This window comes from Panthera pardus, unplaced genomic scaffold (assembly GCF_024362965.1).
Source record: "Panthera pardus isolate Hobbes unplaced genomic scaffold, ASM2436296v1 HiC_scaffold_24, whole genome shotgun sequence".
Taxonomy (NCBI): Eukaryota; Metazoa; Chordata; class Mammalia; order Carnivora; family Felidae; genus Panthera; species Panthera pardus.
In genome coordinates, this window is record NW_026526810.1 from 134,505,724 (window position 1) to 134,528,232 (window position 22,509).

General features: G+C 65.1%; 1 protein-coding gene across 12 annotated transcripts in view; it reads right to left on the bottom strand.

Moving 5' to 3' along the window:
- BEGAIN (brain enriched guanylate kinase associated) overlaps nt 1-22,509 on the bottom strand; it is a 45,300-nt gene that overhangs the window by 11,034 nt on the left and 11,757 nt on the right. For 2 of the 12 annotated variants that reach the window (XM_053889792.1, XM_053889789.1), the window contains 2 exons: nt 17,211-17,239; nt 538-627 (listed from right to left, as the gene is read on the bottom strand). In XM_053889792.1, coding sequence (XP_053745767.1) covers nt 538-627; nt 17,211-17,239 — 119 coding nt within the window. Of the gene's footprint in view, nt 1-537; nt 628-16,213; nt 16,772-17,210; nt 17,240-17,791; nt 18,031-18,248; nt 18,398-18,772; nt 19,111-22,509 lie in introns of those variants that run through there. The other 10 variants (XM_053889799.1, XM_053889790.1, XM_053889794.1 and 7 more) reach the window with 8 other exon arrangements.

The following is a 22,509-nucleotide window of genomic DNA, read 5'->3' on the forward strand; positions in this document are numbered from 1 at the left end:
GGAAGTCCTTTGTGATCAGACCAGCCAGTGCCATGCCCCCCGGGGAAGGGCCACCCCTCCTAGGTTGGGAGCCCAGGAAACCCTACTCAGACTGGAGCCTGGCGAGGCCCCCTCGCTTTGACCTGCAAGTTGGTGAATTAAATCAGGACGTGGGGGTGTGGGTGGCTGAGTGGGGGGTTCCTGCTTCCTCCTGGCCCACGGGAAGCCCCTGGGAGTGCTTTCTGGCCTCTCAGGGAGGAATGACGGGGGCGCTCGGGGCAGGCCTCCTCCGCGGCGCAGTCCCGGCCTGCCTTCCACCAGGAGCCCTCCTGGACCCTCGGGGGAGACTTGAGCCCAAGGACAGAGCCCTTGGCTGGGGCAGGGGGTGTGGGATGGGGGGCGTCGAGGGCCTCGCCTCTGAGGTGGGTGGCACGGGATGGTGTGGTGAGGATGTGCGCGTTTCCCTTCTGTCTCGGGCGGGTGGACGCAGACACGGGAGGGACGTCTGGGGACAGACGCGGAGACACCAAGGAACCGGGGAGACAACAGGTATGTTACCTGTCCCAGAGCGAGGGCGAGGACCTGGCCAGTCGGCCCTGCAGGATGCGGGGCTGCCCGAGGCACGAGGGCACCCAGGGGCTGCGCAGCCTGTAGGCGAAGAGGACAGAGCCGCTCAGCGCGGGGGCGGGGGCCACGCCAGGCCCACCGTGGGCACAGACACAGAGAGATGTGGAGCCCGCCCCCGCCCACACCGGACAGGAACGCTCCTTATTAGCAGCAAGGTGTCAGGGCAGGGGTGCGGGAACCAGCGTGGGGGCGGCCAGCCCGCGTAACTGCCGGCCCCTGGGCTGCCTGAGCTTGGCGGTGGCACTGTGTGCCACCAGTGGCAGGGTCCCCGTCTGCAAGCCTGCCTCAAGGTCTCAGCTTCAGAGGAGAGTCGTGGGGAGGGGCAGGGACCCTACCGCTCTGGGCTCCCATCTGGCAGGACCCACTGGTTGGAGACCCTAGGAGGCAAGGACAGGGGAGGGACAATGTGATGCCCGTCGCTGCTGGGACACTGCGATGGGCTCGTGTGTGGACAGGGGAGGCGCATCTCAGAGGCTGAGGGACCCGGCAGAAGTTAGGGGTCCAGGGCAGGGCCCACCTCACCCTCCCCGGGACCCCTTGTCACCCCACTCTGCCTGTGGCCTGTCTGGATCTGGCAGTGGGGGGACTGGCGGGGAACAGAATCCGCTGGGTGGGCGTGAGGGGGGGGGGACCCAGGTCTGCCTGGCCCTGCTGGGGTAGCACCCGGCTGGGGGCCACTGGAGAGTCATCAGAGCCCCTGCCAAGGCTGCTTGGGAGCCTCCCCCCAGTGCAGTCTCTCCAGGGACGCCCTGGTGGCCTTGCGGGCCCCAGAGCCAAAGCGGACATCTGATCATAGGAAGCAGCCCCAGAAATCAGGCTCCAAAAAAGTGCTTAGAGACACGGGGGTTAAGAGAATGCGCGGTATAACCCCATTTAAAAATATCTGTATACCGATATCCACAGAAAGCAAGGTAGGGAAAGACATGTTAATGGTGTTACAGGTGGGTGGTGGGATTCTGGGTAATTTGAAAATTTTCTTCTATATTTTCCCAGATTTGTCACCTTTCCTATGGTGAGGATGAAAAAACAGAAAAGAATTTACTAAGGATAAAATTTTGCAAACTGCCCCCCCCCCCCAAAAAAAAAAGGTTTTAAGCGCTGACTTGACGGGCTGAGGTGGACGCATGGGGGGAAGCTCGCGGCCCTGGGCTGTGCTCTGTGCACCGGTCACCGCTTCCGTGAGCCCCCGTTTCCTCATCTGTAAGATGGGCTGCCCTTGGCCCCGTCTCCTGAGCTGCGGAGGAGGGGCGGCGGGCAGGGCACTGGCTTGATCTCTGGGTGGACGGGACCCGGAAATTCCAGCCCCAGCCTCTGTCCTTCGCCAATGACCCCCATGCTGCTGAGTGAGCAGAGCAGGGCAGGACGGGCCAGCGCCCCGGGGAGCATCCAGAAACCTCCGGTCTGCCCTGGGTGCCTCTACCGAGCCCAGCAAATCCTGGGGGAGTCCCTCTCCCAGCCCTTGGCCAGCCCTCGCTCTAAAGGGCCCCTCCACAGGGGGGGCTTCTGGCAGGTGAGTTTTCAGAAGAGTCGAGGGAGGCTGGAGCCTGGGGGAAACTGAGGCCCAGAGAGGAGGGGGCATGGCTGTGACCTGACCCAGACTCTGCCTCCGGTCGCGCACAAGGGCATTTCTTGCTGACAGCCCACTCTTGTTCTGACACAAACTCTCATTCACAGCCTGTGGCCGGGGAGCGCCCCCATCCCAGAGTTGGGAAAATGGGAGTCCAGAGAGGCTAAGCAAGTCTCCCAAGACGGCACAGCCAGTCCGGGCCGTGGGTGAGATAAACAGCCCCCGCTGGCCTCTCCTGGGGCCGCCACCCCTCCTGGGCACCCGTGCGAAAGAATAGCAGTGGGGAGCGGGGCGCCGGGCCTGCGGCAGGATGGCCGTCCCTGCCCACGGGCCTGCCAAGGAGAGACGGCGGAAGAGGCCATTAGCTGTCTCCCACTCGGCTCTCCTGGCCGGCCGCCGGCTGTCAACAGGGCCAGTGACTGCCCCCGGCGGGAGCCCGCACGGCAGAGCCTCGGCCCCAGGGATGACCAGACACGGTGTCACCCCTAGCTGGGCACACGAGGCCACCTTCCCAGCCTCGCTGGCAGAAGGGCCTGGTGACCGCCGGGCCGACAGACGGACAGAGAGTTGGCCCCGGCTGCTGGAGCCGACCTGCCTTGCCGATCCTGGGCTCCCCTCGGGGCTGCGGGTGTCCTCACGTGGGGAACAGCTGCCCCTGCCCCTGTGTGTCTCTCAAGACGAGATGGGCCTGGGGGGCAACCTGGACCCTGGGCGGGGGCAGCTGGGAGGGGCAGGACGTTAGCGATGGCTGCCTGCTCTCCCAGGGAGCGGCTGGCTCGGGGAGCTGGTGGCGAAGGGTGGCCGCGCCAGCTTTGCGGGGCCGTGGGCACTTCTCCCACCTCGTCTGTCTGGAAGGGACGCCGCCATCACCCCCACCGTACAGGTGCGGATGGCTGCGGGCACCCGTGTCTGCCTCTGACCTGGTCCAGGGTGGAGGGAGGGGGAGGAAGGGGGCCAGGGCCGTGCCTGGCCACACCTGAGCCCCGCACACCAGGCCCTTCCTCCTCTCCATTCCTGTCTGATTCCCCCAGATGTGGCCACCCTCACACCTACAGTCCCGGCAGCTGTCCCCGGGAACGTCCTTGCTTCCCTTCCCTGAGTCCCCAGATCCCCTTCATTTTCTTGTGGGGCTCTGTTCAAATGCCGCCTCTGCTGGGAAGCCTTTCTTGGTTCCTTCTCCATGAAGCTTCCCTCTCTTTCCTCGCCCGTCCCCGTCAGGCTCAGATTGTCCCTCCTCTATCACTCAGGGCCGCCTGGGGCCCCGGCGCGGGCTCTTTGCCCTCTCTGTTCCCCTTGATGTCTATGGCACCGTGGGCCGCGCTGGGCATGGGGGGAGGGGCACGAGAGCTCCGGGAACCCTGGGGTGCCAGAGAAAACCCTTCCCTGCTCCACGGCGCTGACAAGGTTATGCGGTCAGGTGCGCCTTGGTGGGCCGGTGACACCCGTCCCTGGTGGGCCGAGGCGTATGGTGGGGAGGTGGGGCCGGGCGGGAGGTTGATGGAGGATGCGCCTCGGCTGCGTGAGTCACCGCCTTGCCAGCTCCCGGATGCCATGAGCCTTTGGGTCCCCGTGTCCCCGCGGCACGCCCTCCCCCCCCACCAGGACAGCCTGTCTTCTGGGCTCGGAGAGCTCAGGCCCCACCCAGCAGTCACGCTCCAGCAGCACCAAGCAGTTCACATGCTGTAGGCAGCTTCTCATCTTGGTGACTTTGTCCCCGTGTCCCCTCTGCCAGGATCGCGCTGACTCCCTCCCGCTCTGCTTTAACTCCTCCATACCCGGGGCCTGGTGGCGGGGACCCCGACACCCCGGCCGCCCCAGCTGGCCCCAGGGCAGGGATCGGTCGTGGCCAAGCGCCCGTCTCGGGCGTCACAGGGGCTGAGTCGGCTTCCTGCGTGTCACCAAGCGGTGGTGCCTGGGGCTCCCGCTCCGCCCGTGCCCCCTGCGTTCCCACCTCCCCCCAGCAGCCAGATGGCTCATCAGGAGACCCGGCTACACCACGTGCCGCCTCTGGTCAAACTCCCCCACGATCGTGCACCCCAAGTCCCGGCCCCGCGCCCCCGGAGTCACCACTGCCCGGCCCCTGGCTCACCTTGGCCAAGCGTCGGCCTAAGCCCTCCCTGCCTGCCTCAGGGCCTTGGTCCTTGCTGGTCCCTCCCCAGAGACATTCTCTCCCAGCTCTTTCCAGGCCCACCCCTCCTCTGCCTCAGGCCCCTGCACCCCGGGACAGCCTGCCCTCCCCGCTCTGCCTGGTTCCCAAGGGGGCAGCGACCTGGGTACCTGCCTGCTATTCTGCGGGACTAGCCTCCCTTGCTCGCCCTTTCCCAGAGAGGCCTCCCGTCGGCTCCTTGGGACCCCCGTGTGAAACTCGGGACTCGCCCCGCACGGACTCCGGGGCGGCTCCTTGGGACCCGCGGGATGTGGGTGTCCCACGTGGACACCGGGGTGAGTCCCCGAAGGAGGCTTTGTGCACGCGCCTTCCACGGGAGAAGCCAGAGATGATGCCTACGGGACCCCGTGTCCCCTCTCCCACCTCAGAGACCCTCATGTGCCCCAGCCTGTGCCGTGTTCAGCGGCCACCACTTTTCTGCCTGTCACAGAAGAGCCCTTCCTCTGTTCCTCTTGACCTCGATGGTCGCCTTGCCAATTCTACCCTCCCCGTCCTAGGGGGAGCCCACCCTGGCCGGATCAGCCAGCACCCCCAGAGCCTCCGGGGGGCCCGCCTTGCAGGTGCGCGCATCTAGTCCCAGGCCACCCCACAGACTGTAAGGGAGGTGCGCACTATGCCCATTTTACAGACGGGGAAACTGAGATTCATGAAAATCAAGGCACGGGGTACCTCTGAGGTCACACAGCCCTGCTGGGGTTCAATGCCAGGTCAACTGTTCTTTCCCCAATGTTGAGATGACAGATTTTAATGCAAACTGCAGAACTTTCTATTTTGCATCGAACCACCTCTGCTACAGTGTGGTCACGACTGGGCGCAGCCGTCCCCCCATCAGGGCCCGTGAGGGCCGACCGTGGCCGGCCTGAGGGAGGCAGGAGTTGGAGGCCAAGAGGCGAGACGACCTGAGCGGGGCCAAGGGAGGTGGGTGGGCCTGGAGCCCCGTGGGGCGGGGCCATCTAGCTTCCTCTGGGGTCCTTGAGTCTCTCCCGGGAGGAAAAGAGCTCAGGCACTGGCCGGGACTGCTCTGTGACTCTGTGACCGCCCAGCAGGGCCCTCAGCCGACCCCTGCAGCAAGGACACCAGCAGCACCACGTGCATGGAGATGGGGACCTTAGGCCAGGCTGTCACCACGGCCACCAAGCTGTTGTGCAAAAGTCCCGGGGAAGGTCATATGCGCAGGCGCGTGTGTGTGCCGATGCGTATGTTCTGGGGGAGGGGACTGTCACAGCGCCGAGCTGGGGGCCCCCGGCCAGGAGGGGTCACCGGCTCAAGCCGGGAGGCGTAGAGACTCCTGGAACTCAACACCTGCCGGGTCCTACCCTCTGTTGGCGGCCCCTTGATGGAGGTCGTCTAGTGGAACCAGCCATCCTCCCTGCTTCCCCGTGGGCCCCGGTGACATGGCTGTTCCAATGCCCTCTCCTGCCCGGAGTTGGAGACACGGCAGAAACGCTTCGGCCCTCCTCACCTTATCAGGTGGCTGCAGCCCTGCTCCCGCCTCCCGCTCTCTCTGCCAAGGCAGAGCCACGTGCCGGGAGCTGGCAGTGCGGCCTGGTGAACCCATGCGGCTGGGCAGACCCAGGTGTGCCCAGGGCTGGGGCACGGCGGGTGACCTGGGAGAGTGCACAGAGCAGCTTCAGGGTCACCCCTGAGCCTTTGCGTACGCTGCCCTTCCTGCCTAGCACATCCCCTCCCTGCTGTTTGGTTCAGTCTATTCACCCCCTCCAGGAAGGCCTCTTGGACACCGGGTCAGAAGCCCTCTTCGCTATCCTGCTCTCAGCCTCACGGGGCAGGGGGTGCTGTGGGGGTCCAGGGGCTGTGTCTGCCCCTCCTCCTCAGGGTCCCCGAGCTGGTGCAGGGCAGGTGCAACGCAAGGCCTGACGGCCACGTGCTGGGGGTGCCCGTGTCTCGGGACAGAGCCCTTTCTGGAAAGACCCACTGGGAGAAAGCCTGAGGCCTCTGGCCCCCAAAGAGGAACAGAGATAAACAGCAGGGCTCTGGGAGCCTGCGTAGGGCTGGCTGGCAGTCCTCAGCAATCCCTCAGTCCCCACTCTGTGCACATCATGGCCACTGCCGTCCACACTGGTCCTCGTCAGACCTGGGTTGTAAACAAAGCACCTGGCCCAGAGTGGCCACCTGATCGGAAGTGTCACACGGTAGGCCAAACCCAGGCCTCCCGATGCCCAGTGTGGGGCTCCGTCGGCCCCTTCGAGCCACGGGGGCCTATGGGGAGGCAGCGGACAGAGGGTCTGTGGGCCTCGGGAGGTGAGGCTGGCTGGGACAGGGGACTGTCGGCAGCGGGGAACGTGGCCGGCATGCAGAAGTGCACAACCAACCCTAGCTGTGACAATGGTGGGGGGTGGGGTGACACTGTGGGAGGCCTGAGCTCCAGGCGCAGGGAGGGAGGCCCCGGCCCAGCTCCCACACCCACCGGGACACCCCACTTGCCGACGCGCAGCTCACCACGGGGACGCCCCCCCCCCCCACTCCCCGCTTCCCGCAGCCCCTCGCCCACTTCGTCCCCACGCGCCACCCTCCACGTCCCCTCCCCGTCTCTCCCTTCCCCGTAAGAGCGCGAGGGCCAAACCCCAAACAGGTCGGGGCCCCCTCCCCCACGGACAGCAGGAAATCACACAGCTGGGTGACCAGCCTCGCTCTCTTGTTCGGTCCACAGAATGACCGGGGTCTCGTCACGGTCCCTGTTCGCCCCCTTCCCCACCCACCTGGGACAAGGCTTCACCCCCCTCCTCTCTGCTCAACCGCCCCGCACCTCCCTGCCCCCGGCCCCACTCGCAGCCGACGCCCTGCTTCCTTCTCCGCGGAGGAAACAGAGCCGCCCCAAGGGGACTTCCCCAGATGTCACTACCAGGCGTGCCCACCTACCAGCATCTGCCCGGACACCCGGCGCTGCCCGCCTGTTACTCCAGACACCCCCCCCCCCCCGCCAGGCAGCCCTCCGCCCACTCCAGGCGTGGCTCCCGAGCAGCCACCTTCCCCTCTCCTGCAGATCGCTCTCTCCGGCGCACCCGAGAGTTACGGTTCCCACGCTGAGAACGACCCTCTCTTGACCCTCCAGGTACCTCCCCCTCCTCTGCTCCCCGGGGATGCTGTCTGTCCTCACTCGCCACCTGCCAGGACCAACGCCCACCTGGCTCCCGCCTGTCCCTTCGCAGTCCTCACGTGGCCTGAGCGCCGGGCGCTCAGCGGAGGCCTGGCGGACCCCTCTGCCTCCCGCGAGTGCCTCTGTCTCAAAGGTCCGGAGGTGACAACAGCCGGGTGGGGGTGGGGGGGAGAAGGTACATTCTGGAGGTGAGCTGGCCGGAGCCCAAGCCCGGGGGGCAAGGACAGACTAGGTGGTGGCCGGGGACAAGCAGGCAGAAGGCCCGCTGCCCTACCTGCAGGCCAAGTGTCGGGTCCCTTCCCTCAGGGCACAGGAGCCCCGGAGGCACTTCAGAGCAGGCCGGCTTGGGCCTGGGGATGTCCCTCCGGCGGGTGAGCCAGCAAGGGGAGCCCTGAGGATGCTGTCCCAGGAGGGGTGGGTCTAGAAGGCTCTAGAAGCCTTCTGGGTCTTTCCTAACACCCAGCTGGGCACCGTTGGTCGTCCACTCTTCTGTCGGTCTCCCCGTCTAGACTGGGAGACCTGGAAGACGGGGCCATTCACGCCTTGGCCCTGGACCCCTCCCCTGCCCCAAGGCCACACCCACCCTCCACCTGGAGTCAGTGTTCAGGGGGCTTCCTAGAGAGACGGGTGGACCGAATGACCATGGGGTTGGCCCCAGAGCCGAGGAAGGGCTCCCAAATTAACCTCCCGGCACCCGGCGTCCCGCCCCGGGGCCCAGGTGAGAAGGCACCGCCCCTCAGCACTTCGATGACCAGGTTCGTGGTCATCGCCCCCCAAGGAACCCACCCGGCTGCGCTGATTTGACCTCCCCACCGGCTGGGTCTCCGCAGCAGACACGGGGACATAGCGATCGGATCGCCAGGAGGGCCTGTTTTCTGGGCCTCAAGAAGGCAATCAGGGCTGCAGGAAGCTTCTCGGTGGCCCAGATCGGGGGTTGTGGGCGGCCGGCCCTAGCCCTGCACCCCCTCCCCGCCCCCCTAACTCTGCCAGGCCACCCCGCCCCACTCTCACCTCCCCACCTGCCCCCGCGCCTCCCCACACCCACGTGAGACGGTGCCACGGGCCAAACCCAGTCTGGAAGCGAAGGACTGGGGCCAGGACGGGGCACTTCAGCCACCGGGCCAGGAGGAGGCCACCTTTCTGGGCTGCAGTCTCCCCATCTGGAATCAAAACCCAAAGGGGCACTGTGACCGCGGTGACCTCCTCCTAGAAACTTCTCCCTGAAATCCCGCCCCCCCGCGGTCACGCAATCACCCAGAGACACTTACGGCATGCTACTGGCCTTTTCTGGCTCAATCCGCACCTCCCTGGGGGTGTGTGGGGGGTGGGGGTGCCCAACGTACAAAGCAATCGGGGCCTGGGGACAAACGCCTCTTTCAAGGGCACCCCTCTAGTAATGACCGGTAAGCACGGGAGCCAGGAGTGGACCCCTCCCAGGATGGCCTCCCCTCTCGGGGGCGGCCCCTCCAGACATCACTGCAGCCCCAGCCCTCACCCTCCCCTGCCCCCAACTCTGAAATTCTCTCATGATCCTGACTCAATCTAGGGCTGCCGGCCACCTCCCCTGCTCTACTGGGCCGGGTCCTCTTCTCCACAGTGGGAATAATGTCACCGGTTTGAAGGCTGGTGAAACAGGACAGCTGAGACCGCCTAAGAGACGGGCAGGCAGTTAACAGCCAGACCGTTAACCGTGTGCCGAGATCCAGGGTAACAATCTCAGCCTCAAAACAACCTTCTAATGTAGGTGCTATTCTCATTGTGCCCACTTTACAGATGCACACACTGAGGACTGGAGAGGTTCAGAAACCTGTCTAAGGCCACACAGCCAGTAAGTGAAAGAGCTGGGATTCAAGCCCAGGTGAGTCTACCTTCTTAATCATACTTCATCAGGGAGGCCTTCCAGAGGAGCAGGGACTCAGATGTGCTGTGAGGACAGGAGACTTAGAAGGGCAGGACAGAAGAAGAGAGAATAGTCTGCGTGGAGGGTCTCTTTGTAGCACCCTGAATCCCAAAGGGAGAAAGCAAAGCAAGGCAGTCATTCACATCATAGTAAGAATCAGCCCATAAGTCTTCCTCCACTAGGGTCAGGTTTAGAAGTGCGGCAGAGAGCCTTGGAGGACCCCACGTAGGGAGGGACTAGGCCTGCTGGGTGGGGTGGAGGAGACAAGAGGTGGACGGTAGGGGTTCCGGAGGGAAGGGACAAGAAAACCCAACAGTAATCCCGGAGGCCTCGAGTCTGTTCCAGCAGGTGGCCAGTCTCTGGGAAACCTCTTCAAGAGCTGGCAGGCTCCAGACCACAATGCCAGTCACCCTTCCAACCCCCAGTAGCACCCACCGCATGCCCACCCTGCCCAGAGAACGGCGACGCCCTCCAGGACGCACCCAAAGCAGGACAGCCCCAAAGCGCAGGGGCGCCCCAGGCCCACGGGTGACGGCAGCATGTGCGTCCCCGAACCTGCTCTTCCCCCGCGGCTGGCCCCGTCTCCGGTGACAGCAGCTGCAACCTTTGCTCGGGCCCAGCAGGCGGGAGTTGTCCTGGATGCCCCCCTTCCCTCACACCCCTCCTCCGACCCATCGGGAGACCCCGTCCGCTCTCCTCCCGAATACACCAGAATCCTCTGCCGGCCTCCGCGGCCCCTGCCCCCTCCCGGCCGCCATCACAACTCTCCCGGTCCCCGCCCCGCCCCCGGCCTGGCGTCCCAGCCCTGCCGCTCGCTCCACACTAAACCCGACCACACCGTGGCTCCGCTCGCAAGCCCTCCGCGGCCCCCACGCACCCCGAGTCCCCGTCTGTCCCCCTCGCCTCCCCAGCCTCCTCGTCACCGTGCTCGGCCACTCTGGCCGCGGGTCAGCTCCCTCCTCGGCACCTTCCCACCTGCTCTCCCTCTGCCCGGAGCTCTTTCTCCCAAACGGGCACGTGGTGGCCCTTCACCCACGCAGGCCTTCACCCCCGTGTCCCCTTCCCGGAAGCCCTTCCCAGGCCGTGCTGCCACCCCCCCCCCCCCCAGCACACTCACTGCCCTTCTGTCCCTGGGGGGTGGGGGTTTGGACCCCATAGCACTGGTCACTGTGAGGTTTATTTTGACAAGCTTTCTCTCTCCCCTAACGAGAGGAGTTTTTTCGGTCACTGCTGTATCCCCAGTGCCTACAACAGCCTCCAGCAAACAGTGGGTGCTCAATAAATATTTGTCAAGCGTGCGATCGATGGGCAAGTGAGATCAACGGTGACAACCTACAGGGCCAAGGCAGTGGGGCCTCCCAGGTGAGAGAAAGGGTCCCTGAGGGGGACGTGGAGGGAGACAGGACAGGCCACCACCAAGTGACCAGCAGGGGGGGCGCCCAGCGGTGCCCAGCTGTGCCAAGGGGGCCCGGGTGCCACACAGGAGTTTGGGTCTTCTGGGGGGGGGGGGCCGGTGGGAGCCTGGAGCTGTCGGCGGTGCGTCCACAGCTCTGGGCTTCAAGAAGGGTGCTGGTGTGGCCCAGAGGAGGGGGCACCGGAAGGGAGGTAGGAAGCCTGCTTGTCTGAGCGGACACGTGTGGCGGGGGCACAGAGGGGGGGCTGCACCGTTTGGTCCAAACCAGACGGGACTCCTCCCACCGGGCCCTGTCTGGATGCTGGGGGAGGCTGTGGTCTTCCCGGCCCCAGAGACCCAGACAAGTCCCTTTCTGCCTCTGGCCTGCGTTTCCCCAGAGCCCTCCAGCTCTGTGGTCCCTCACGGCTGGGAGGGAGGGCGGGAGGCCGAACACACCGGGAAGGTCAGAGCTCAGCCCCCGCGTGAGGAAGGTGCCCCACCTTCGCGCCTGCCTCCACGAGCCACTCTCGCACCTGCCCCCAGGCTTTTGCCCATGCTGGTCCCCCGGCCAGGAGCCCCGTCTGTCCGCACCCGCTCATTTCAGTCGAGTGGCTTCCTCTCTGAGCAAGGCCCCCCCGCCAGCCCCGCCGACCATCTCCTCCATCAGAGGCTCTCACGGCCTGGGTGGCGCGGCCGGTGAAATATCCGACCCTTGATCTCGGCTCAGGTCCCCATCTCATGGTTCGGTGAGTTCGAGCCCTGCATCAGGCTCCGTGCTGATAGCGTGGAGCCTGCTTGGGATTCTGTCTCTCCCTCTCTCCGGCCCTCCCCAGCCTGTGCGCTCTCTCTCAAAATAAATAAATAAACTTTAAAATAAATTTTAAAAATTTAAAAAATTCAACAACAACAACAACAACAACAACAACACTACTCCCTGGGGCGCCTGGGTGGCTCAGTCGGTTGGGCGGCTGACTTCGGCTCAGGTCACGATCTCCCGGCTCGTGGGTTCGAGCCCCACACCGGGCTCTGTGCTGACAGCTCGGAGCCTGGAGCCTGCTTCGGATTCTGTGTCTCCCTCTCTCTCTGCCCCTCCCCCTGCTCATGTTCTGTCTCTCTCTGTCTCTCAAAAAAAAAAAAAAAAAAAAATTAAAAACACTACTCCTTGAGGGCTGGGCACATGTGCTCCCCAGTGCTCTTCCTGGGGTGCCAAGGGGAGTGGCCCCCTTCTAGGGCACCGTGAGTGGCGAATGGCTGGCTGCCCCCCTCCTCCCTGCTTGCCACAGCACAGTCTCATTCAAAAGCATTTATTGAGCACCTACTACATGTCACCCCTAAGCCCTGGGGGTCAGCAGTGGACTGCCATTCTGGGCAGGGGGTGGGGGGCCGACAGATCATAAACAAGATAAAGAAATAAAGCAAAGTGCTAGTCAGGGGGTGGGCAGGGTGGCAGGGAACATCAAAGCAGAGAAGGGGCAGGGTGGGGGGTTAAAATTATACATGGAATGAGTGGCCAGGAAAGCCGTCCCCGCCCCCACCGCAGTGACATTTGAAAAAGATGTGAAAGAAGGGGAGGCAGGAGTCTGTGGCTATCTGGGGAAGGACATTCCAGGTAGACAGGAACGGCCTGTGCAAAGGCCCCGGGGCAGGAGCCTGTCTGATGTGTTTGAGGAACAACAAGGAGGCCAGGTAGCTGCAAGGGAAACCAGCGAGGGGAGAGTCATGGGAGAGGAGGTCAGTGTGGTTTGAGGTTCGGACGCCACCTGACTCTATCTCCAGGATGCCAGGCTGGTGTTTCCCCAGAGTATCCCCAGCGTGGAGCACCCTGTCTGGCACGGGCAGAACCACAACGAGTACAAGTCACACGAGGGGATCAGTGAGTGTAGGCCTACACACGGGGGTGTCCCTGTGCAAAAAGCTGTAACCAAAACGTAACGCCAACAGAATTAAAAGCAGGAACTCCCGTTCATCGGAGGCCCCTTTTACCCGGCGGGAAGCGAGCGGCCGCAGGGAAGTGATCTGCACACGCGTGATCCGCAGGGGCGGCTGGACACCCACAAACCCCGTAAGACACTCTGATGGGAAGACACGCGCACAACTTGCGGAAGAGGGAACCCCGGCGAGCAGCGATCCGGGCAGGTGTGATCGGCGCCACCCCAAGAAACCGTGCCCCCCACCTGACGACGCCAAGCGCCAAGACGCCGTGGAGACGCAGGGCCTCCCGCGTAGGGCGGGCAGTGACCAGAGAGCGCCGCGCACCGTGTGGCCTTGACTCCTCCCCGACCACGTGCGCGCGCCCTGTGTCTCCGGCGGTTCGGCTCCGGGGCGTGCCCCCCCCCCTCCCCCCCCCCCATGCACACGCGGTCCCCAGCACACCTGGACCGGACTGTCCGCAGCAGCTCACGCCACAGTGCTCTCGGCCAATGAACAGACCGCAGCGGCTTCACGCACAAATGCCGCGACCCGAGACAGCCAGCCGCGGCCAGCCCCCCGCAAACGCGACGCTGGGGCGAAACGAGGCCAGCCTGCAAGGCACAGGCTGAAAGCCTCCATGTGCGTGAGGGTCTCCACCCGGCAGAACAAAACGATGTCAGTCGGGGATGCTCTTAGGTGGCCAAATCTCGAAGGAAACAAAGAGCGGCTTATCACAAAAGCCAGGGGCCTGGGGACGTCGGGGGAAGGGGGGGGGGGGCGGAAAGCCCTGATGGGGAGGGGTCTTGGGGCGCCCCTGGAGGGCTGGCAGCCTTCCTGTTCTTGACCTGGGTGGTGGTCGTCCTAAACTTAATCCCCAAACCGCAGAGATATGTATCGCCTTTTCTACAGCTCATCACGGTTCACAACTTTGAAATAGTCCAGCGGGGGCGGGGGCGGGGGGTTGGTGGACGCATAACGGGAAGAACTGTGGCTTCCTGAGAACCTTCTCCATCCCAGGTGCCCTGTGGCGGCTGACCCACTTTCCTCCACGACAGAGGGGACGGGAGCCCACGCAGAGGAGAGGGCTTGCCCAGAGGCCTGCGGCAGACAAAGTGGCCGCGGCAGGAGTGAAGGCAGAGGGGACACTGTGCGGAGAGAAGCAAAGGAGCGGATGAATTTGAGGATTAGCAGCTGTGCTCTGCACACGGCCGGCCAGGCTGGCCTCGCTAATATCCACAAATAGTTGAGTGTCCCCAGAAGAGTCGCTCAGGCAGTCAGAGGCAGGGAAGCTAAGTGAGCGAGGGCAGGGCACACGCGAGGCCGGATTAGAGGTGGCCAGACCTGGGGGAGCTCTGCGGTGGGCCAGGCCCTGCAGGCGCTGGGGCTGGAAAAGTCGAGGGGTCAGAGCCAGGCTCTGCCGGAAGGGGCTCCAGTCCGGGACACGCGGGAGGACACTCCATCGGCCCGCATTCCCCTCCCCTCGCCTGTTTGCCCGGAAGCCTCGCTTCCTCGGGCCTCTATGGCCTTTGCGCCTCTTGGAAGGCCTGACTGGTCTATCCTCCTTGCAAATTCCTATTCATTCTTTGAGCCTTGGCTCAAGCGTCCCCGCTTCCAGGAAGCCCTCCCTGATATCCCAAGTCAGTGACCCTGGCCTGGCATCCCTGGGAGGATCTGCTGATGGGGCTGTGTCCTTGCCTGCTCCGGACGGTGGCCCTGGGTCTTACTCGGTCTCAGCCCCCAGCGCGGGACTTGGTACGCAGAAGGGGAATGACTCCCCCCGCCCCCCCCCCCAGGGATGAGGGGCAAAAGTGTCACAAAAGCCCCAGAGGGAAGGTGACAGGGAGAAGAAAGAGTCTGTCATGTGGACAAGAAGGCCGGTGAAAGTTCATTCTAGGCAGAGAGAACAGCACAGGCAAGGGCAGGAGCGTGTGATAGCTTGTTTGGGCCTGGGAGGGGAGACTTCAGCATGATGGGTGGTGAGCAGGGGGAGTCAGCAGAGGGGCTGGGGCGAGGCGAGCCCGGCTGTGCACCTGCCCACAAAGGGAGCCACTGAGGGTCAAACGGACACCATCCTTTTGCTCACTCGTCACATATTTCCTGGACCCCCCCCCCCCCACGAGCCAGGCTTGGTCCCAGGCACCAGGGTAGGGGTGCGCTGGACGGGGCAAAGCACCTGCCGTCTAGGAGCTCAGTTCGGCTCCCCAGGCCCGGCCTGCAATGTACAGAAACTGCCCTCTAGGGGCGTGGGGGGGGGGGGGGGACGGGTGGCGCACAGGGCTGGGCCATGGGGCCATTCCTCTGGACACCCCAAGACCCCTTCAGTTGGACCACCAATGCATCTTTTCCCGCCTGGGGGACCCACCACAGCGTGGACTGGATGCCCCACGATGAACCTCCACCCGGCCTGTGGGTCACGTCTCAGGTGGGGCACATCATTCTCCCAACAGCCCTGCGAGGTGGGGGTGATTAGGACATCCACTTCACAGATGGGAAAACTGAGGCCGGAGACTTGGATCTGAGAGGCTCCAGACCCCAGGACCTACCACCCCTGCCGACCAACTTCCCCCACATCCCTCTGGGCCTCTTGGTCCTAGACGCCCGGCACTACCTGCGGGGCAGAACCGCACGGGGGCAGCCCCTGCACCTGCTGGGAAGGAAGGGTCTGGAAAGGCCCTCGAGGCAGCTCTGAGAACACTGACGAGGTGAGAAGAAGAAAGGGGGTAGAACCCTCCCCGGTTCTGGGATGCTATGCGGGTCCTGGCCCCACGGGACCCCATTCCCACAAGCTCCAAAAGTCCGCCTCTGCTGAAAGCCCGAGTGGCCCAGAGCAGCCCGGCGGCCCAGGCCCTGGCAACTGCCACTGGCCTTTGGGACTCAGCCCGGGGAAGCCCTCGGCCCATCTGGCAAAGCCATGCCTGATGCCCTTAGCGTGTCAGGCACCACTGCCCAGGTGGCTCACCTGTCCACTTGACTCACCTGCCCACCTGCGTCCCCAACCCGGCTGGGCCATGTCTCTGTCCCCACTGCCCAGCACACAGGGGTGGGTGCTCAAGAACCTTGGCTGGGCATGGAGGGGGAGAGAAAGAGAACCACGGAAGGGACCCTCCCTCCCCCCCACCCCACCCCTGCCAGCTGGTCTTGCTACGAAGACCCCCCACCAAGGCTACCTTCTTGTCAAGTCTCAGCTGGGCAAAGCAGTAGCCCCTTCTTCCCAGGAACCCTTCCCGGGTGGGGACACTGGTGAGACGACGGCCAGTGTGGGGTATCTGTGTGGCCACAGCCAGGCTTGCTTGCCCCTTGGGCCTCTCCAGCCCCCCCTGGACCTTGGCCATGACAAGGCGGGCCTGGCTGCACGTCAGATTTTGGGTCTGAGCTCCTAGGACCTGAGAGATTGGACCCCTCCTCCCAGCCCAGGACAAGTGGGTCCTTGCCCCGTGGGACTCACAGGAGAGGGCTGCACTCCAGCTCAGTGGCCAGGAGATGGCCCCCCTCTGAACAGCCAGTCCCGAGCCACCACCGTGTGAGACCCCCGGGACACTCACGGAAGAACTCACCCGCAGCATTAAGGGTCAGCTGGGAAGGCCCCGGGTCTCCTTGCCCTAGTCCCAGGGCCACGTTCTGGAACAAGCCTGGGCTGGCAGGTCCCTGACCCTCAGGGGATGAGTGTCCCGGCCGCAAGGAGCGTTCCCCGTGGATGCCCGATTCTGGCCTTGGGAGGAGGGGGAGGGGGAGGGGTCGCGAGACCCTCCGGCCTTTGGAGACGGTGCCGAAACCCAGCAGCCAGAGCCGGGCCTGCTGCCCACACGACGCCTCGGCTCGGGCTCCGGAAGGAAAACACAGGAGGGGTGTTCCCAAAGTGGGGGTCAGGGTGGCCAAGGGAAGTCGCGGAGGAAGTCGTGAATATTCAAATCGGCTGATTCCCCGGGCGGGCCTGCCGCGGAGGGAGCCCGGTGGAGTCCGCGGCGGCTCAAAGTTGAGCACCCCGAGGGAGGCCGCGGGGGACGCTCCCCAGACTCGCGGGATTCCCCCAAAATGGCTCCAAGACGCGCCTGCCTCGCCCGGCCGGCCGCGAGGACTCCATCCCCCACCCCCGCCCCCACGAGGCGGAAACTTAAAAGCCCAGAACCAGGCAACTGTCAGCCGGGGGAGGGGGGTTGGGGGGGGTGGGGTGGTGGCGGACCAGCCGGCGCGGGGACCCGGCGCGACCCGCAGGAGCGGAAACCCGGAGGGTCCCGCGGGGTGGAGTGGGGGAGGGGTGGGGGGGGACAGCCGGGAGTCCAGGGCGGGGCACGGGCCGGGATGGGGGGGGGCGCGCGCGCGCAGGTCCTCGCGGCGCACCGCCCCCCCCCCCCCCAGCCGCGGCGGCCCCGGCCGGGCGGAGGAGCCCCCCGCGAGGGGCTCCCCGTCGTGTCGCCGCGCGCAGTCCCGCACCGCACACCGCACACCCGGCCCGCCGGGGCGGCCCGGGCGGAGCCCTCCCCCTGCCCTCCCGGGCGCCCCCACCCCGACCCGGCCCCGCGCGAGCCGCGGCTCGGAGGACGCTGCACTCACCTGAGTTTCTCCATGTCTGCGGCAGAGGCCTGCGAGAAACCAAACGAGAGGGTCAGCAGGCAGGAGGCGTGCGCCCCGCGGCCGCGCCGGGCGGCGCCGGGCACAGCGGGCACCGGGCGGGCGCGGCGGCGGGGCGCCCCGCGCCGCTCGCTCGGCGGCAAAGCCCGGCCCGCGCGCCCCCAGCCCCCGTCCCCGGTCCCCGAGACTCGGGGGAGGGGGGTGGTGCGCCGGGCCGCGGCCGAGTAACAGGTGAGCCCGCCCGGGCCGCCGCGCTCCCCGCCACCGAGTTACGCCCCCCCCCGGGGAGGGAAGAAGGGGCTGGCCCGGGGCGATCCCGGGCCGGCCCGGAGAAGGGGGGCCCGGCCCGGCCGCGTTAACTCTCCCGTGGCCGCGGCCCCCGCTGCTTACCGTCCCCCCCCCCCCGACCCCACCGCCCGCACCCCCCGCCCCGCCCGTTAACCCTTCCGGCCCCGCGCTCCCTCCCGGAGGAAGCCGAGCCCGCAATCGCAGAATCTCCGAGTCGGAGAATGTTCGAATCCGGGAACTGGGAGCCATACGGGGTTGCACAACCCGCCACTCACACGATCCGAGGGCGATGGCATTTGGGACCTCGGACTCCTCAGTCAGAGACCCCGCTGCCCTCAGGTTCTGGGGTTCCGGGCCTGGCTCGCCCCTCCCGGGCCCGAGGGATTAACCCCTGCGCGTCCGGCTCGCCGGCGGGGCTCCCTGCCGGGCTTGCGCAGACCCGCCCGCGCGCGGCTCGGAGACCCTCCCTGCCTAGCCCCGAGCAGCCGGGCAGCCCCTCTGTGCGCCGGGCGGGGAGACCCTCCCGCCGCCGTTAACCCTGCGGGCGCCGGCGAGCGACGGGGACCGCGAGCGGCCCGGGCGGGATCGCACTTCCTGCGCGGAGCGGGGGGCGCGGGGCGGGCTCTCCATCGCCCGGGAGAGGCCGCTCCCGGGGGCTTTCCCCCGTCTCTCCGCGCCACGGCCGGCATTAAAGGGGGGCGCGGGGCTGAGCCCAGGGACCACGCGACACACCTGGGAAGACTGATGACTGCCCATCCCGGCCCCTCGCTCCGGGCGCCGCCGCCGCGTCCGCCGGGAGCGCGCTCCGCTCCGGTCCGGGCCCCACGCCGCCTCCCCCACCGCCCCGCCGGGCGAGGGCGCAGCCCGGCCGACTGCGCCGAGCTAGGAGGCCCGGCCCGGGGGCCTCGGCCGGGCTCGGCCGCCGGCTCCCCGGGTGCTCGGGCAGGCCCTCCCGGGACTCCGCCGGCCTGTTTCCTCACCTGCGAGCCGGGGTTGGGGGGCAGGGGGAGGCGGACGAAGCGCTCCGCTGCCCTTCAGCACCCGCGGGCTGCGGAGGGGCTGGGCGGGGGAAGGAATTTTAGAAGAAAAGGATCGGCGAGGGCCCCGGATTGGCCGCCAGACACAATCCTCACTCGAAAAGTTGTCGGAGACCACGAGCCCAGACCCCCCTCTGAATACCCTCCTCCCCTAAGACAAAAAGAATTGGCCGCCGGGCCAGTGGCTCTCGCGAAGCCCCCTATCTGCCCCAGGCCCACCTTTCCCAGGTCCCCATCACCGCGCTCAGCACACTAGATCCCGGCATACAGCAGGCGCTCAATAAACACGGACACTGCATGCCTAGCTCCTACACCAGCCTTTTCCTGCCTCCTCCCTCTGGCAGTGAGTTCCCCGGCAGGCGTCCCGTCCCTTCGCCAGGGCACCCCCAGCACCCAGCAGGCCTGGCCTCCACAGGGCCCGCGCAGGGGTGGGAGGAGCCGGGCTCTCTCAGGGTCAGCCCCAACCAGGTTCACACCCAACCCAAAAAGTCCAAGCGTTCCTTCATCCACCGACGCTTTTCCCCACATTCATTAGCTCCGGGCCAAGTTCTAGTGGTGGGAGGGGGCAGCCAATGAGGTGAGCCCTGCCCTCTGGGGGCTAATGGTTGAGAAGTGACCCCCGCCCCCTGTCCTGGGAGTCCCCCCCTCGGCAGAATGGCAAAGATGATCGAGGCGCTCCCACCCCCACGGCCCACACACACACACACACACACACACACACACACACGCGCCTTCCACGTTCCCGGCACTGGCCATTTCCTCCTCAGGGCGGCCCTGCCTGCCGGGGAAGCAGTCACTCCCATTTTACAGACAGGGGAAAGCAAAGCCCAGAGATGAGCCCAGCCAGGCCTGGAAACCAGCCCTCACACAGAGAGGTCTTCTCCCCCCAAAGGCTAGGGACAGCTCCTCATATGTCTCTAGTTGCCTCAATCACTCACAGTCAATGACCTGCCCGGGAGTTTGTCTTAAATTAATAAGAATGCATTAAAATTTAATTTTAAAAATCTAGCATTAATTATTTATATGGAATGTTTCAGCTCTTCTAAAAGGTCTGTCTGGCAATTTCCCAGGAAGGGACACTTAGGAGAGGCTGCTGAGTCGCCCTGGTGGCAGGGGGCAGGCTGGCAGAGGAAGAGATGGGGTGTAGCCTGGCACCCACCTGGGCAGCCCCTTCCTTCACGCCGCTATTCCAGACCCTGAAGCCTGGCCCTGACCCTTCCACGATGTCTCACATTCTCTCCAGACCCAGTGCGTGTGCCCTCACCCTTAAAGGTTGCCTCCTCCGGGCAGCCCTCCGTGGAGACCCGGTGGAGTTGTTTGGTTCAGGCCTCCATACCAGATGTGTGCTCCCTGGGGCAGGGCCTTTCCCAGTTGTGTCCCAGGGCTGGCCTGGCACCTCCCCGGGGGGTTGGGAGCTTGCACAAAGCTTTGGATGCACATGTGATGCGTGGTCAAGGCTGTATGTGGTTAGGGAGCAGGGGGAGCAGCCGGGCTGGCCCTGTGGGGAGGCGGCTGTGCCTTGGCAATGGTCTTGGTGTTGAGGCCAGAAGTCCCATGTCCAAGTCGTGACTCTGCAGTTCGTCACCACAAGATCTGGGGACGTTCCCGAGATGCCCATTTTACGGATCAGAAAAGCAAGGCCAGAGCACGAAACGGCTTGTTCAGAGTCGCCCAAAGTTAGCCGAGGCCTGCCCGGGGGCTTGGGTGGAGGAGAACGGAAGCCACTGCCTGGGTCTCCTCCGTTATAGGAGGAGGGCAGGGATGGTCGGGGACCACGAGTACGGGGAGACTGTGGGAGGTCCAGGGTCCCCAGTGTGAGACACCCCCAGGGCCCCTCTGGCCCCTCCAGTGCTCTTCCCTGGGCACTGCCACACTCGGGGCCCCATGTCTCTTGTGCTGCAGCACGCTGTGACCTTGTCACTGTCTGCCCGAAACTCTCCCCTTGTCCCCTCCTGGTGGTCTGGTCCCGCAGCCGCCTTCATCTCCCCAAAACATCACATGAGCCCAGCTTGTCGGCCACGGGTCCTTGCCTCAGCCCAGCTGCTCTCTGGGCTCTTCCCCGGGCGGGTGGGTCTGCCCCACCGGCCTAGAAAGCCCCTCCCCCCACACCCTGAGCCCCACTCTGAGCCGCCTGCCAACCGCCACCTCCTCCTGCCCCTGCGACCTTCCCTTACGCCCTGCACAACTCTGAGCTTCCGGAGGGCCACCCGGGGCAGAAACGGGCCCCTCCATCCTGTAGCCGGCCTGTCGCTGCCAGTGCAGCCTTCAGCCCCGTTGCAGAAATCAATCCCATTTAATCCTCAAAGTGGCTTCGCGAGGGGGGCTCACAGACCCCCCTTTACAAATGCAAGAACAGAGGGTCCAAGAGACAAAGCCCTGCCGCTTGTGTGTGGTTCCTTCCACAGCCGCCACCCTCCCAGCGGCGACTCGGCAAGGTGCCTGGCGCACAGTAGGGACTCTCAGGAGGCGAGGGAGGAAGGCAAGTCTGCCTAACCCTCTGACCTCAGCCCCCTGATCTGTCCCGTACTTGGCACATGCAGACCACATTGACCAGCAAGCTCACCCAGCTGGCTCCTGCCTCAGGGCCTTTGCACTTCTTTCCTCCACCTGGAATGCTCTGCCCCAGATCTTGCATGGCCAGTGCCTTCTTTCTCTGACCACCCATCTGAAGTAGCCCCTTACCCACCAAAGACCCTCTCATCGCACCGGTCTCTTTGGACCCCTCCTCCTTGGTCACTTGCCTGCCCTGCCCCTGCCCCACCAACACCCCTACGGCAGGGCCTCTAGTGACAAGCAGTGACGCCCGAACCAGTACATTTGCTCTTAATCCCCAGCCAGACGGACCTGCCACACAGCCTGCGCTCCTTCCTGCTCTCCTGGCCCCCATCATTCCTCGCCACCCCCAAGCTGGGCGGCACCTGAGCCCAAGGACACGGCGGCACAGGGTCCTGCCCCAGGCGCCCCTCCGAGGGTGTGGGTCCTCCTTCTCCAAGCCCCCCTCAAATCCTCTGTTCCCGAAACTACAGAGAAGGAAAGTGAGTCCCTGTCTGGGGACAGGTCTGCTTGGTGCTGAGAGCCAGGCCTGGGACACATGGAGCTTGGGTTCTGGCCCCAGAGGCCAGCTCTGCCTCCGACTCCTCCTGTGACCCTGGGCCAGTCCCTGCCCTCGCCTGGGGCCGGGAGCTGGCCTCTTGGACCCTGACACTAGCGCTCCAACCCCGGGGCCTCCTTAAACCCACTCGGGGCTCTGGCTTCCTCAATTTCCCCTTTATCTTGCTCCCTGACTTCACCTGCAGGGAGGAAACAAGCTGAAGAATGTGGAGGCCAGAGGGATAAGGCCTGGCGTGGGGGGCACAAACCCCGGGTGTGACAAAGACAGGGGTCACCCACTTCCCACGGATGAGACTTGGGCCCCCTATGCAGCTGTGTGACCTCTGAGCTCAATCCCTTATCCAGGGAGGAGGGAAAAATTTCGAAGGGCACCGTGAGTGACAAGGTAGCCAGGTATAGGGGACGGTCTTGGGGATGGGGCTCCTCTGGAGAGCCTTTTAATTTAATTTAATCCTTTGGGGTGGGCGGCCTTCTAAGATGCTTTACACCCCTTCTTGACTTCTTGCACTCATTCAACAAACATTCACCGTGTGCCCTGTTCTAGTGGACTCAGCAGAGAACAAACCAGAGGGGGGTTCTGTGTCCTCTAGGTGCTGAGGTTGATATTTGCGGGCCGGAGGCAGATGGCTCCGGAGGTCAGCACAGCGCCCCTGCTGGCCCAGTGTCTGATGGGACAAGTCCGCTGAGGAGGGAAGGCGGAGGGAGGTCAAGGTGAATCGTGAGCCACGACTGGGGAGCCGGTGGCAGCAGCAGGCCCTGGGCGCGGGGCGCCTGGTGAGTCTGGAAGCATCTGGTCAGCAGTGGGAGCAGGGGGCGGGGGTCTCGCGGGCCATAGTCAGGACGAG